We start from the raw sequence: 15994 nt of genomic DNA on the forward strand, positions 1-15994 counted from the left end.
GTAATGTACATTTTACTTGACACTGAAAACAGAATGCATTGAAGATGTTGCCAATGAAACTGAATGAAGGTTTGCATATATTTAGCCATATAAATCCAGCGTAGCCACATGGTATTATAGTGAGGCACTGTGTGGAAAACATGAATGGGTATTCATGTGGTCTTAGCTCCTCAACTAAACCTACCATTGTTCTTTGTGGAGAAAATTATAGGGACAGACGACAACGGCAACAACATCCGAGGAGCCAAGTATTTAAACATGTGTTAACACTTAACTACCCATGTACACGCCTACTAAATTAGTTTAATTTGGAACTGGAGTCTAGGCACAGAGCATATTGCACAGTACACGCTTTGATATGAGTGAAATGGATGTGTGGAGGACTCTGCCTCCGTGCATGCCTTTGGCTTCGCTCTTTTTCTTCATGCATTTTGAAAGTGTGTCAACTTTCGAGCTTACATTGCTACACACCAACGATGCTCACGCTCGGATTGAGGAGAATAGTAGAGAGTCGGGTAAATGTAGCCCAGGTAGTCCTTGTTTTGGCGGAGTGGCCAGGAGGTTCACAAAAATAGCAGACATCCGGAGCAAAGAACGGAATGTGTTATTGCTGGATGCTGGCGATCAGTTTCAGGGTACTGTCTGGTTCAACTACTACAAAGGGGAGGAAGCTGCGTATTTCATGAACAAGCTTGGATATGATGCGATGGTAAGCCATTTCCATCAACCTTGATGAAATTGTGAATTAGGTATAGTAAATTTTATCACACTTTATCTTTCTCAGTATCTCACACACACACACACACACACACACACACACACACACACACACACACACACACACACACACACACACACACACACACACACACACACACACACACACACACACACACACACACACACACACACACACACACACACACACACACACACACACACAGAGACAAAGAGCATGATCTGATATATTAATTCATATAATCATGTAGTGAGACAGGTAACAGTTATCTTTCCCTGGCTTTCAGGCATTTGGAAACCATGAGTTTGACAATGGAGTGGAGGGCCTGCTCCGCCCTTTTCTGCAGCAGGTGAACTTCACTGTTCTCAGTGCCAACATCAAGGCAGATGCAACACTCGCCCCAACTATCAATGGTTACTATCAACCCTACACAACATTCACGATGGGCTCTGAAATAGTGGCTGTGGTAGGTTACACCTCAGTGGAAACTCCAGTCTTATCCTTACCAGGTAAAATAGATGGTTTGATTGATGGATCATTTGATGGGTTGCTCGCTTAATCACTAGCTTATTGGAGGAATTTCAGGTCAAGTCACTCAGTTGTGTGACTCACGTTAAACTTTTCTATTGTGTACACTCCAGGTCCACACCTGATCTTTGAGGATGAGATCAAAGCCTTGCAGGTCCAGGTGGATAAACTGATCACTCTTGGTTACAATAAGATCATCGCACTTGGTCACTCTGGATTTGACGTGGATATAGACATCGCCAAGCGAGTGAAAGGCGTGGACCTGGTCATCGGAGGACACACCAACACTTTCCTCTACACAGGTGCCCAATTATTCAGTTGTTACATTGTCATAGCTCTGTGATTACAGCTCTAGATCATAAAAGAAAGTTGAACTATGTGGATGTGTAAACAGGGTCAATGTCCACCATGTCAGCCTTTCACAAGTATCCTCTTAGGTTTTATCATATCAGTCACATTTTGGGAGTTTCTTGTTCAGCAAGGAAATACACTACCGTTCAAAAGTTTGGGGTCACATAAAAATGTCCTTGTTTTTGAAAGAAAAGCACATTTTTTGCACAGAAATATAGTGCAGACATTGTTAATGTTGCAAATAACAATTGTAGCTGGAAACGGCTGATTTTCTATGGAATATCTACATAGGCTTACAGAGGCCCACTATCAGCAACCACCACTCCTGTGTTCCAATGGGACGTTGTGTTAGCTAATCCAAGTTTATCATTTTAAAAGGCTAATTGATTATTAGAAAACCCTTTTGCAATTATGTTAGCACAGCTGAAAACTGTTGTTCTGATTAAAGAAGCAATAAAACTGGCCTTCTTTAGAATAGTTGAGTATTTGGAGCATCAGCATTTGTGGGTTCGATTACAGGCTCAAAATGGCCAGAAACAAATACCTTTCTTCTGAAACTCGTCAGTCTATTCTTGTTCTGAGAAATGAAGGCTATTCCATGCGAGAAATTGCCAAGAAACTGAAGATCTCGTACAACGCTGTGTACTACTCCCTTCACAGAACAGCGCAAACTGGCTGTAACCAGAATAGAAAGAGGAATGGGAGGACCCGGTGCACAACTGAGCAAGAGGACAAGTACATTAGAGTGTTTAGTTTGAGAAACAGACGCCTCACAAGTCCTCAACTGGCAGCTTCATTAAATAGTACCCGCAAAACACCAGTCTCAACGTCAACAGTGAAGAGGCGACTCCGGGATGCTGGCCTTCCAGACAGAGTTGCAAAGAAAAAGACATATCTCAGACTGGCCAATAAAAATAAAAGATTAAGATGGGCAAAATAACACAGACACTGGACAGAGGAACTCTGCCTAGAAGGCCAGCATCCCGGAGTCACCTCTTCACTGTTGATGTTGAGACTGTTGTTTAAAATAATAAACTTGGATTAGCTAACACAATGTGCTGTTGGAACACAGAAGTGATGGTATCTGATAATGGGCCTCTGTACGCCTATGTAGATATTCCAATAAAAATCAGACGTTTCCAGCTACAATAGTCATTTACAACATTAACAATGTCTACAATGTATTTCTGATCAATTTGATGTTATTTTAATGGACAAAAAATGTGCTTTTCTTTCAAAAACAAGGACATTTCTAAGTGACCCCAAACTTTTGAACGGTAGTGTATGTTACTAACCAAATTGAGATATTGGCATAATTTGAATGAAGCACACACTGTCAAGTGTCAATGTAGCCTGTCAATGTTAAGACACAATGATAAAGTTAAAATGTGAAATAGTCAAGTGGGAGGAAGATAGATAAAAGGCCTGTTTGTCATTGTAGGGAGTGTCCCATCTTCAGAGGTGCCGACGGGTCCCTACCCCTTCATGGTGAGGTCTGAGGACGGGAGAGATGTCCCTGTGGTACAGGCTTTTGCCTTTGGGAAGTACCTGGGATACCTCAAGTTGGTCTTCGATAAAGCCGGGAACGTGGTGAAGGCGAATGGAAACCCCATCCTGCTGGACAGCAGCATAGCCCAGGGTAAACTACTGGAAGAGTTGTGACTTACCATCTGGATCTGACTGATAACAATAGACGTCAATATGCACTAGCCAACACAGTGGTTGTTTTGGCGGTGTCTGAGGTGGAACTGCGTTATAGCTGTCAAACCAGAAGAAGATCATTGTGTTAACTTATCGCAGACACTGCTATTGGATGCAACAAAACCACATGCGACTTTATATCAGACAAATCCTATGCAGCCGCATTACAAGTTCGAACACTCTAATGCGTGATGTACTATTGTCTACACATCGATTTGACATATTTATATCATCGCTTGAGCCTACACCTTCTATTGAGGTTTTGAACTTTTAACACAGTAGAGATACTAGGAAGGGAGTATTTTTTGACACTCCCTTCCTATCAGCTCATACCGCAGTTACGCAGTTAGTTATCTCCAACACCGCCAAAACATCCACTATGCGGATGTCGGACAACGCAGGTTAATGCTCGATCTGATTGAATCGAGGCCTAACTGCAGTCATTGCTTTCCTCTTTTGCTGAACATTCATTCAAAGCCATGTTTTACACAAAACAACATGACTCCTGTCTCTGTCTGTCAGATCCAGGTATCCTTGCTGATGTTGACGAGTGGAAGAAGAACTTGGCCCAGTACTCGTCTCAGTACGTGGGGAAAACCCTGGTGTATCTCAATGGAACCTTTAATGAGTGCCGGTTCCGAGAGTGCAACCTGGGGAACCTCATCTGTGACGCAATGGTGAGTACGTAGCAGAAGCTTTCACCATGCGGAATATCATTCTCAGCCCAGGTGGAAGTATCTCAGTCTTCTGTCCATTACAGGTGGACTTGCCCCAGATTGAGGGCTTTCCCCTATACTGAAGTGTGTGACCATTGTGTTTCCACTGACTCTTCTAGATTCATCACAATATCAAGTATGCAGATGAGATCCAGTGGAATCACGTCAGTTTATGCATCCTGAACAGTGGAGGCATAAGGACAGGAATTGATGAAAGTCACAAAAATGGTGTGTCATACCTCATAATGGGTTCATAAGGTGTTTGAAAGTTCTGCAAACTAATTTAAGAATCCTTATATTACTAACTAAACAGTCATTTTAAAGTGGAAAAAGTAGCCACTTTACAGTGATGCCATTCATGACTTCAGAAATGAAGGTCCTCACTTCTACAGTGTGAGGCTGTCCTAATAAACTTCTTCAGTGTGAGGCTGTCCTAATAAACTTCTACAGAGTAAGGCTGTCCAAATAAACTTCTACAGAGTAAGGCTGTCCATATTATGGACACCATACATTTATTCTACATTGCTTTCTCAAGGCACCATCACCATGGAGGAAGTTATATCAGTCTTACCATTCGGAGGCACTTTTGATCTGGTGCAGTTGAAGGGATCAACCTTGAAAAAGGCATTTGAAAACTCTGTCCGAAGATACGGGAGCAGCAGAGGAGAATTTCTTCAAGTTTCAGGTACCAGTCAATAAGTGATTATTTTGGGCACTGTGGTTGAAAAATATAATTGGAGGATATACTGTACATTATATTTATATTTTACATTCCTTTGAATGAAACACCACTCCTGTAATACACTCACTGTGGTCTTTATAGATTTTACTTAATTCCTTCCTGTACTTTTTGTATACAGTTTATTGACCAACAAATTGTATTTTTGGATCCCACTGCTGCCACCAAATGTAAAGATTGATACTGAATCCCTTTCTGGCTGCTTCAACTTCCCAGGAATCCATGTTGAATACGACCTGTCACGGTCGGTGGGGGACCGTGTGACGTCCTTGAGCCTCCGCTGCTCTCAGTGCCGTGTGCCCAGATACGAATCCCTGGATCCAGACAGGCTGTACAAGCTGGTCCTACCATCCTACATTGCAGACGGAGGAGATGGTTTTACCATGATCAAGGAGGAGAAACTGAAACATGACACTGGTGAGTCCATTGGGCAGGGTGAGATGGTTTGAACAGAACAGGGGCCTGTTCAGGAAGGTGCAAAGATACAGAACTTTCACATTGAAATGACCGTCTGTCATGGAGGATAGGGAATTATAAAACTGTTTGTTTGGATCCTAGATGCTGACTGGACAAGCAGCGTTCCAAACCATGCTGTATTGGTGGTCACAGGCACACTATGGCCGCTAACAGTTCCACCTGAAAATGATCACTGCGCCTCATAAGAATATCATGTTCATGTTGCTGTCGAAACATCTCTTGTATTTATCTCAACTCGCACAATATTTCCCTTTGCTTCCAGCCTAGCATTTAGCTTGGTACAGCAGTACCAGTACCAGATCAATGTGGAGCTATGTACAGGTATTACCAGTACCAGATCAATGTGGAGCTATATACAATGCGTGATGTACTATTCTGAACCAGTACCAGATCAATGTGGAGCTATATACAGGTATTACCAGTACCAGATCAATGTGGAGCTATATACAGGGAGTACCAGTACCAGATCAATGTGGAGCTATATACAGGTATTACCAGTACCAGATCAATGTGGAGCTATGTACAGGTATTACCAGTACCAGATCAATGTGGAGCTATATACAGGTATTTACCAGTACCAGATCAATGTGGAGCTATATACAGGTATTACCAGTACCAGATCAATGTGGAGCTATATACAGGTATTATCAGTACCAGATCAATGTGGAGCTATATACAGGTATTACCAGTACCAGATCAATGTGGAGCTATATACAGGTATTATCAGTACCAGATCAATGTGGAGCTATATACAGGTATTACCAGTACCAGATCAATGTGGAGCTATATACAGGTATTACCAGTACCAGATCAATGTGGATCTAGAATATAGTCTAGTGAGTGTGTATATGGTGTGTATAAAGTCTAGTGAATGTGTGTATATGGTGTGTATATATAGTCTAGTGAGTGTGTATATGGTGTGTATATAGTCTAGTGAATGTGTGTATATGGTGTGTATATATAGTCTAGTGAGTGTGTATATGGTGTGTATATAGTCTAGTGAATGTGTGTATATGGTGTGTATATATAGTCTAGTGAGTGTGTATATGGTGTGTATATAAAGTCTAGTGAATGTGTGTATATGGTGTGTATATATAGTCTAGTGAATGTGTGTATATGGTGTGTATATAAAGTCTAGTGAATGTGTGTGCAGTCAGTGCTAGATAGAGTCAGTGCAGATAGTTTAGGTATTATTAATTGACTATTTAGCAGTCTAGCTATTTAGCAGTCTTATAAGCTGTTTTGGAGCTTGTTGGTCCTAGAGCTGATGCTCCGTTACCGTTTTCCGAACTGTAGCAAGGTGAACAGTCTATGGCTTGGGTGGCTGGAGTTTTTGGCAATTTTTCAGGCCTTCCTCTGACACGGCCTGATATAGAGGTCCAGGATGTAGGGGAGCTCGGCCCCAGTGATGTACTGGGCTGTCCGCATCACCCTTTTGTAGCGCTTTGCGATCAAGGGCGGTGCAATTGCCATACCAAGCGGTGATGCAGCTAGTCGAGGTGCTCTTGATGGTAAAGCTGTAGAACGTTTTGAGAATCTAAGGGCCCATGCCAAATCTTTTCAGCCTCCTGAGGGGGAAGAGGCGCTGCCGTGCCCTCTTCACAACTGTGCGGGTGTGTGTGGACCATGTTAAGTCCTTAGTGATGTGGATGCCAAGGAACTTAAAGCTCTCGACCCACTCAACAATAGCCCCATCGATGTGGATTGGTTAGGATACGTTCTTATATTCACTGTGGGGATGACATCGTCAATGATGACATCGTCAATGATGAAGCCTGTGGCTGTTGTGCTAAACTCCTCAATTTAATTATGTAGCAACATGCCCAAAAGAACTAACAACCAGATTTTTGTCTGGACTATATCTTCTTGTGGAACCCTAGCAACGCCATTTACCTGTGACTGTATTTACATTTACATTTAAGTCATTTAGCAGACGCTCTTATCCAGAGCGACTTACAAATTGGTGCATTCACCTTATGATATCCAGTGGAACAACCACTATACAATAGTGCATCTAACTCTTTTAAGGGGGGGGGGGGGGGTTAGAAGGATTACTTTATCCTATCCTAGGTATTCCTTAAAGAGGTGGGGTTTCAGGTGTCTCCGGAAGGTGGTGATTGACTCCGCTGACCTGGCGTCGTGAGGGAGTTTGTTCCACCATTGGGGTGCCAGAGCAGCGAACAGTTTTGACTGGGCTGAGCGGGAACTGTACTTCCTCAGAGGTAGGGAGGCGAGCAGGCCAGAGGTGGATGAACGCAGTGCCCTTGTTTGGGTGTAGGGCCTGATCAGAGCCTGAAGGTACGGAGGTGCCGTTCCCCTCACAGCTCCGTAGGCAAGCACCATGGTCTTGTAGCGGATGCGAGCTTCAACTGGAAGCCAGTGGAGAGAGCGGAGGAGCGGGGTGACGTGAGAGAACTTGGGAAGGTTGAACACCAGACGGGCTGCGGCGTTCTGGATGAGTTGTAGGGGTTTAATGGCACAGGCAGGGAGCCCAGCCAACAGCGAGTTGCAGTATTCCAGACGGGAGATGACAAGTGCCTGGATTAGGACCTGCGCCGCTTCCTGTGTGAGGCAAGGTCGTACTCTGCGAATGTTGTAGAGCATGAACCTACAGGAACGGGTCACCGCCTTGATGTTAGTTGAGAACGACAGGGTGTTGTCCAGGATCACGCCAAGGTTCTTAGCACTCTGGGAGGAGGACACAATGGAGTTATTCATGGCACAGCACTTCCTGGTGTGCCTTATTGCTTAAATTATGTGAGCTCTAATCATTACATTACACCTCACTGAATAAACTCGAGAAACAAAATTGTATAAAGTGCATTTGGAAAGTATTCAGACTCCTTGACTTCTTCCACATTTTGTTATGTTGTAGCCTTACTCTAAAATGGATTCAATAATATTTTTCTCATTAATCTACACACAATACCCCATAATGACAAAGCAAAAAAAGGTTTTAGAAAATATTGCAAAAAACTAAAATAGAAATACCTTATTTACTTAAGTATTCATACTGTTTGCTGTGAGACTCGAAATTGAGCTCAGGTGTATCCTGTTTCTGTTGATCATCCTTGAGCTGTTTCTACAACTTGATTGGAGTCCACCTGTGGAAAATTCTATTGATTGGACATGATTTGGAAAGGCACACACCTTTCTATATAAGGTCCCACAGTTGACAGTGTATGTTAGAGCAAAAACCAAGCCATGAGGTCAAAGGAATTGTCCGTAGAGGTCCGAGACAGGATTGTGTCGAGGTACAGAGCTGGGGAAGGGTACCAAAACATTTCTGCAGCATTGAAGGTCACCAAGAACCAAGTAGCCTCCATCATTCTTAAATGGACGAAGTTTGGAACCACCAAGACTCTTCCTAGAGCTGGCCGCCTGGCCAAACTAAGCAATCGGGGGAGAAGGGCCTTGGCCAAGGAGGTGACCAAGAACCTGATGGTCACTCTGACAGAGCTACAGAGTCCCTCTGTGGAGTTGGGAGAACCTTCCAGAAGGACAACCATCTCTGCAGCACTCCACCAATCAGGCCTTTATGGTAGAGTGGCCAGACGGAAGCCACTCCTCAGTAAAAGGCACATGACAGACCGCTTAAAGGACTCTCAGACCTTGAGAAACAAAATTCTCTGGTCTGATGAAACCAAGATTGAACTCTTTGGCCTGAATGCCAAGCGTCACGTCTGGAGGAAACCTGGCACCATCCTTACGGTGAAGCATGGTGGTGGCAACATCATGCTGTGGGGATGTTTTTCAGCAGCAGGGACTGGGAAACTAGTCAGGATCGAGGGAAAGATGAAACAGAGCAGAGTACAGAGAGATCCTTGATGAAAACCTGCTCCAGCGCGCTCAGGACCTCAGACTGGGGCAAAGGTTCACCTTCCAACAGAACAATGACCCTTAGAACACAGCCAAGACAACGCAGGATCAGCTTTGGGACAAGTCTCTGAATGTCCTTGAGTGGCCCAGCCAGAGCTCGGACTTGAACCCAATCAAACATTTCTGGAGAGACCTGAAATAGCTGTGCAGCGACACTCCCCATCCAATCTGACAAAGCTTGAGAGGATCTTCAGAGAATAATGGGAGAAACTCCCCAAATACAAGTGTGCCAAGCTTGTAGCTCATATCCAAGAAGACTCGAGGCTGTAATCGCTGCCAAAGGTGCTTCAACAAGGTACTGAGTAAAGGGTCTGAATACTTATGTAAATGTGATATTTCAGTTTTTATTTTTTAGAAATGTGCAAAAATTCCTAAAACACTGTTTTTGCTTTGTCATTATGGGGTATTGTATGTAGATTGATGAGGGGGGAAAAACAAGTTAATAAATTTTAGGAAAAGGCTGTATCGTAACAAAATGTGGAAAAGGTCAAGGGGTCTGAATACTTGCCGAATGCACTGTATGTACTGAAGCCCTGTTGGTAGTGAAATTGAATGAAAAATAGGAATAAATTACCCCTGTGCCTCATTATAAATTACAAATATGCTCATGTAGTAACTATTTTGGAGGACAAATATCCAATTCTCAAATGAGAAATCATGTTCTCTGTTTTCTGAAAATGCCTTTGAGTTGTTGTAACCTCAGTTTAATGGGCCGTTGGACGTGGCTGTCTCATCTGGTGAGCGTCTGTGTCAAGGTTATGACAAAACACTAGTTTAGGAGACCATGGTGTCATCCTCCTCGATTTGACTAGCAACATCCCAATGAGCAAAATATGTTGATTTAGTTGAAAATACATATTTTCAACATCTTGTGCTCACTGGGATACAGCTAACTAAGTAGTTTTCCTTATGACCAACAAGCAACCTTTAAAGTTACATTCAGTGTTACATTAGAATTGGTTGCCATTCAGTGTTACATTAGAATTGGTTGCCATTCAGTGTTACATTAGAATTGGTTGCCATTCAGTGTTACATTAGAATTGGTTGCCATTCAGTGTTACATTAGAATTGGTTGCCATTCAGTGTTACATTAGAATTGGTTGCCATTCAGTGTTACATTAGAATTGGTTGCCATTCAGTGTTACATTAGAATTGGTTGCCATTCAGTGTTACATTAGAATTGGTTGCCATTCAGTGTTACATTAGAATTGGTTGCCATTCAGTGTTACATTAGAAAATGTTCACATACAGGGTCTGGTGTATGTCCGACCAGTGAGTGTCACTCAAGAGTAACAGCAGGTGTTACCATGAATTAGCATTGTGTGAGCTCTGGGCCTGTTAAACACTTCAGAGTTGTTTCCGAGACCCAAAGTAAATATTTGACAGAAGCACATTACTGTACGTACAATCTAAACAACCTTTCCTTAAACATTTTTCATACATGAAAAAATACTTCTGTATTTGTCCTCTAAAAGCTAAAACACTGCACAGATGAAGGCGTTGGCTCTGCTGCTGTAAGACTGTAATACTGTATATGACATTACATTACAGAAAATATTAAATAAAAGGCCTTCAACTTCCAGAAAATATCTGTGAAAAAAGTATCCTAGTTACATGAACGCGTAAGCACTTGAAGAGACCCATTATTACTTCACGAGTACAGGCTTAAAATACTTGTTGACTTTGCTTATGGGGGTGTATTGCATGTCATCCAGGCTTAAAAATATGCCATTACAATGCAGTAAACAAATTCACAGCTGGTTCAAATGATCTTGTTAATAAACATGGTTTTAGCTAATATTGGTTGTGGCAACCTTGATGCCTTACCTCAAGCCATACAGTGAGTGAATACTGTAGTGCATGTAAAAAAAATATGTAAAAAATCTATAACCCCAACAGAGGATTAAACTCATATTTTCTATACTATCGCCTATAGGTGATCTGGACATCTCGGTTTTCGCCAACTACATCAAGGAGATGAAGAGGGTGTACCCAACTGTGGAGGGCCGCATCAAGTTCAGAAACTCATCCGTGGCGGCTGGGGCCAACTGTCTGACTTTGTTACTGCTAGGCCTGCTGTGGGCCCTGTCCACAAGCCTATGAGAAATTATTTCCAGAAGATCACAATATGGCAGGTTTCTGTGGTGATGTGTCACATATTTACATTTTTCTAAAACGGCTGCTGTTTACGAGAAAGAGCATTATACTATTTCAAGAAATAATGTATTTATATTTGCATTACTACAGTATACAGTAATGACTTTGTTTTGTCACTTTTATAGAGTCATGTATATTTGTATTTTTTTGTTGTTGCAATTTAGTCGTATTGATTGACATGTTTGTGAAAGTTAATGAAAGCAAAATATTTTAGGTTAAAACCTTTTGATACTCTCAGACCTCTCAAAGATTTAGTAGATGAAGAGCTGGTGCATGTCAAATGTGTATTTTGCATGCAGGATATACAGCAGAGTGCCTTCAGAAAGTATTCATACCCCTTGACTTCTTCCACATTTTGTTGCATTCCAGCCTGAATTTAAAATGAATTAAATAGATTAAGTCAAGTTGTATGAATATTTTCTGAATGCACTGTACAGTAAGTCTGACTGTCCTGTGTGTTCAGGGGAGCTGTTGTGTTTCCACTGAAGTGATGACAGTCCGATGAAGGAATCTAAAGAGTTCTCACCATTTAGCTCTAAGGCAAGCCAAATCAGATTTGAAAAAACCCATGGTATTAAAACATCACTATTTCCAAGTCTTTCCGGGAAGGCAGGCCTGCAAGCTGCCAATGACAGCGGCAGAGTGCAGACTAAAATGAGTCATGGCTCTGAACATGTGCATGTTTACTTCATGATAATTATAGGCCTATAAGGGCACAAGGCGAGACCCAAATGCAGACAGAGGAGGCAGATGGTAGAGCTCCAATATTTATTATAACAAAGGGAGTAGGCAAAGGCAGGTTTGGGACAGGTGAGAGTTCATAAACTAGGTCAGAGTCCAAACAGTACCAGGGGATAGGCAGTCTCAAGGTCAGGCCAGGCAGGGGTCAGAAACCAGATCCGAGTCCAAGGAAGGCTGTTGGTCAGAACAGGCAGAGTCGTCAGGCAGGCGGGTTCGGAGTCAGTACAGGCAAGGGTTGAAACCAGGAGGACTAGAAACAAACAGAGACCGGGAAAAATAGGAGCAAGGAAAACCGCTGGTTGACTTGGCAAACAAGATGAACTGGCACAGAGAGACAGGAAACACAGGGATATATACACCGGGGATAATAAGTGACACCAGGAGGGGGTGAAGACAATCACAAGGACAGGTGAACCAGATCAGGGTGTGACAAGGCCAGACAAGAAACGATGTGGGGAGGTTTACAAAAGCAGCGACCAAGTTTGATTAATGAGTCTTCAGACATGTTTCTTTTATTATCACAATCATGTTCAGTCACATCCCCTTTTTTCAGTATTATTGTTTTATGAATCAGTAAAAATGATCACAAGGGCAGCGGTATGAGTGGTTTAAGTGCTGTATATACAGTTTATTCCAACAACATGCAGCAGATGAAGCAGAGACTAAAGCCAGACAATCCTCTTGCCACGTCCATGGAGCCATGTTAGTAGCAGTCTCTTGCTGTCCCTGCTGCTGGTTGGAAAAAAAACACATCAAATCCACATGTTCACTGTATGTATAAACACTGAAGGCTGTAAAGCCCAAACATCTGTGTATGCTGATGCAGTGAAAATAATTAAAAACATTGAATAACGAAGTAAGCTTTATGTGACATATTTTTGTGTGGACCCATTACACATTTTTGTTTGTATTAACAATGATTATAGGATGAATGTTCTGCTTTATCAGTCGGTAGAGCCAAACATCAGCATTTCAATAAAGTGAATTAAACATTTAAAAGTAGTCTGGAAAAGTCGTGTGAATCAAATTACATGTTCCAACACCTACTAGAGACTCCTAGCAGACATGCAGGTGCCTCACTTTCAATAAGTTACATTGAAATAATCATAACATAACTCATCAATTTACCTTGTTCAGTTCAGGAAACAGTTCTAAAAGAACCAGGTCCAGTCAACTGAGAAAAATAGACGCAAATGAATATAAACTCTGTGACACATCCTAATCTGATCTTTTCATCACTGAACTTAAATGTGTTTACTTCTGTTTAAATCATACAGTACAGTCAAACAGCCCTTAAAAGTTGTTGGTGAATTGTGGTAAACTATGTTGTGCAGTGTACTGCACTGAATACCCTGGGTGCCATACTTACGAACATTAGAACAAGTTTAAGTCCAAGGTTAAGTTTAAGCATCAGCCAATTAAAATCGTTGACGTACATTGTAGCTGGTCCCATCAGATAACCTGGCACACGTTAGCCCTATGCTAACCTCACCAGATGGCAGGGATTATTTCCTGTAACAAATTCCTCATCAGCCTATCAAAGTACAGTCCCAAAGACCCTCTAGTCCAGGGGTAGGCAACCCTCGTTCTGTGCACTCGATGTTTTTGGTTTAACTTACCTGGAAGACCAGATGTGTTGAATTAAGGCAATCACTGATCAATTAGCTCAGTTGATTAGATGTGGTGCCTAGTTGGAACAAAACCCCTGCAGTACCTGCGGCACTCCAGGAACAGGGTTGCCTACCCCTGCTATAGTCCATTGGCATAGCCCTGGAGGACCGATACCGTTCGTTCCATTGTCAATAAGTCCATGAATTGCCTTAACCAAATGTCCATGCTGAAGCACTGCGGTTACGCACATTGCAATTTATAAGTACTGTCCATTTGACTGATAGCATCACTGCATTGGCCTTCCTTTGTGTATTTCGCATCCCACTGTGCTGCAGTGAGAGACACACCCAAGTCTTGTAGAAATGTTGCTGTTTGGGAAGGAGGCCAACCAGCTTGTAGAAGGTGTAAACCGTTCCTTTCCCATTAGCAGCACCCCTCAGTTTGTTGTCCATCACACACCAATACCCTTTGAGGAAATACATTTTTTTTTATTGATTTGAGCTGCAAATAGAGTAAAAATGTCATATCATTCAGGCCAGACTCTGCTATCAACTCTTTAAATGGAATGATATCTTCGTCCCCACCTGACTGATGTTTTGAAGTTGCCAGGTATCATTAGCCAGTGTCTTGCCACCTGCAGTAAACAAGGGATTGTTCCTTATTGGACAAGGGATGGATGCACCATTGATAACCTTTTATGCCGTCTGGTTAATGATGAGTGAGAAAGTTAGACGCACAAATATCATACCCCCAAAACATGCGAACCTTTCACCATTACAATAACAGGGAAGGTTAGCATTTTTTTGGGGGGGGGGGGTATGATATTTGTGCATCTAACTTTTCACATACTGTACATAAAGTAAACCCCTTCCACAGTGATCATCTCCATGAAGTAGTTCTGGTTGTGTTTCTCCTCTGCTCTCTCCGATCGGTTGGCGTTGTTCTTGAACAGGTCATTGAAGAGCTAGGGAGTTAAAAACAAACAGCACTTTAAAATGCAGTGGAGAACATTACAACATGAAAGAAAACTTCCAGCAATAGGATTATATTTCTAGGATCGTTTCCCATTTGGCTGGGCTATCAAATGGCTCTCCTAACTAAAAACACTTGTCAGCTGAGGTAGGCAGTTCTCTGCTGCCAATGACTGGAACGAATTGCAAAAATCACTGAAGCTGGAGACTCATATCTCCCTCACTAACTTTAAGCATCAGCTGTCAGAGCAGCTCACAGATCACTGCACCTGTACATAGCGCATCTGTAAATAGCCCATCCAACTACCTCATTCCCATATTGTTATTGTTATATATTTTTTTGCTCCTTTGCACCCCAGTATCTCTACTTGCACATTCGTCTTCTGCACATCTATCACTCCAGTGTTTAATTGCAATTACTTCGCCACTACGACCTATTTATTGCCTTACCTCCATAATCTTACCTCATTTGCACACTGTATATAGATTTTTTCCTATTGTGTTATTGATTGTATGTTTGTTTATTCCATGGTTAACTCTGTGTTTTTGTTTGTGTCGCACTTCTTTGCTTCATCTTGGCCAGGTCGCAGTTGTAAATGAGAACTTGTTCTCAACTGGCCTACCTGGTTAACTAAAGGTGAAATAAAAATACATTTAAAAAGGCGTGGGGGAGTCTGTGTGCCAGATACAGGTCGGAAAAAGTATTAGTTTCCCTTTCAAATATTTAATGTGCATTTGATTTAACTTCCCCAGTTTAATGGAACCAATGGAAAAGTGCAAAGTCCAACCTAAAAAAACAGAAAGTAAACAAATACTATTTAGATCCAGGTGTGGTGTGTGTGACCACTTTCCTGTCATTATCTGACATGGGACTGAGGATGGTCAGCTCTGGCAGGCTGGGTTTGGGGCTTGGGTAATTCACAAAGGACTGGTGGAATGGCGCCAAATAATGCCCTTTCTGAGATGGTAAAAACACAGAGGAGATTACTTATACGTCACCGGTCAGTTTATTAGGTTCACCCATCTAGTACCGGGTCGGACCCCCCTTTGCCTCCAAAACAGCCTGAATTCTTTGGAGCATTCTACAAGATGTCGGAAACGTTCCACAGGGATGTTGGTCTATGCTGACATCACGCAGTTGCTGCAGATTGGACAACGTTACATTCATTCTGCGAAAAGCCCATTCCATTTCATCCCAAAAATGCTCTATTGGGTTGAGGTCTGGGGACTGCGCAGGCCGCTCAAACTGAACTCACTGTCATGTTAGACAATTTTTTTCCACTCCTCAATTGTCCAGTGTTGGTCGTCTGCTGCAATAGCCCATCTGTGACAAAGATTGATGAGTTGTGCGTTCCGAGATGCTGTTCTGCGCCGTTATTTGTCT

General features: G+C 42.4%; 1 protein-coding gene and 1 long non-coding RNA gene across 2 annotated transcripts; one reads left to right on the forward strand and one right to left on the reverse strand.

The window, feature by feature from the left end:
- Positions 1-333: 333 nt before the first annotated feature.
- Positions 334-11378, forward strand: LOC139553825 (snake venom 5'-nucleotidase-like). The gene is made up of 9 exons (XM_071366552.1): positions 334-709; positions 1026-1248; positions 1381-1569; positions 3060-3257; positions 3842-3996; positions 4155-4263; positions 4571-4720; positions 4991-5191; positions 11067-11378. The coding sequence occupies exons 1-9, from the start codon at positions 359-361 to the stop codon at positions 11231-11233; spliced, it is 1743 nt and encodes a 580-aa protein (XP_071222653.1). The 5' UTR covers positions 334-358; the 3' UTR covers positions 11234-11378.
- A 1131-nt stretch (positions 11379-12509) lies between these two features.
- On the reverse strand, positions 12510-13648 carry LOC139553828 (uncharacterized). The gene is made up of 3 exons (XR_011670731.1): positions 13398-13648; positions 13157-13202; positions 12510-12757 (listed from the first exon to the last, which is right to left on the reverse strand). It is a non-coding gene; the product is annotated as an uncharacterized lncRNA (long non-coding RNA).
- Positions 13649-15994: the final 2346 nt, after the last annotated feature.

Source organism: Salvelinus alpinus, chromosome 25 (genome assembly GCF_045679555.1).
Source record: "Salvelinus alpinus chromosome 25, SLU_Salpinus.1, whole genome shotgun sequence".
In the NCBI taxonomy this organism is placed as follows: Eukaryota; Metazoa; Chordata; class Actinopteri; order Salmoniformes; family Salmonidae; genus Salvelinus; species Salvelinus alpinus.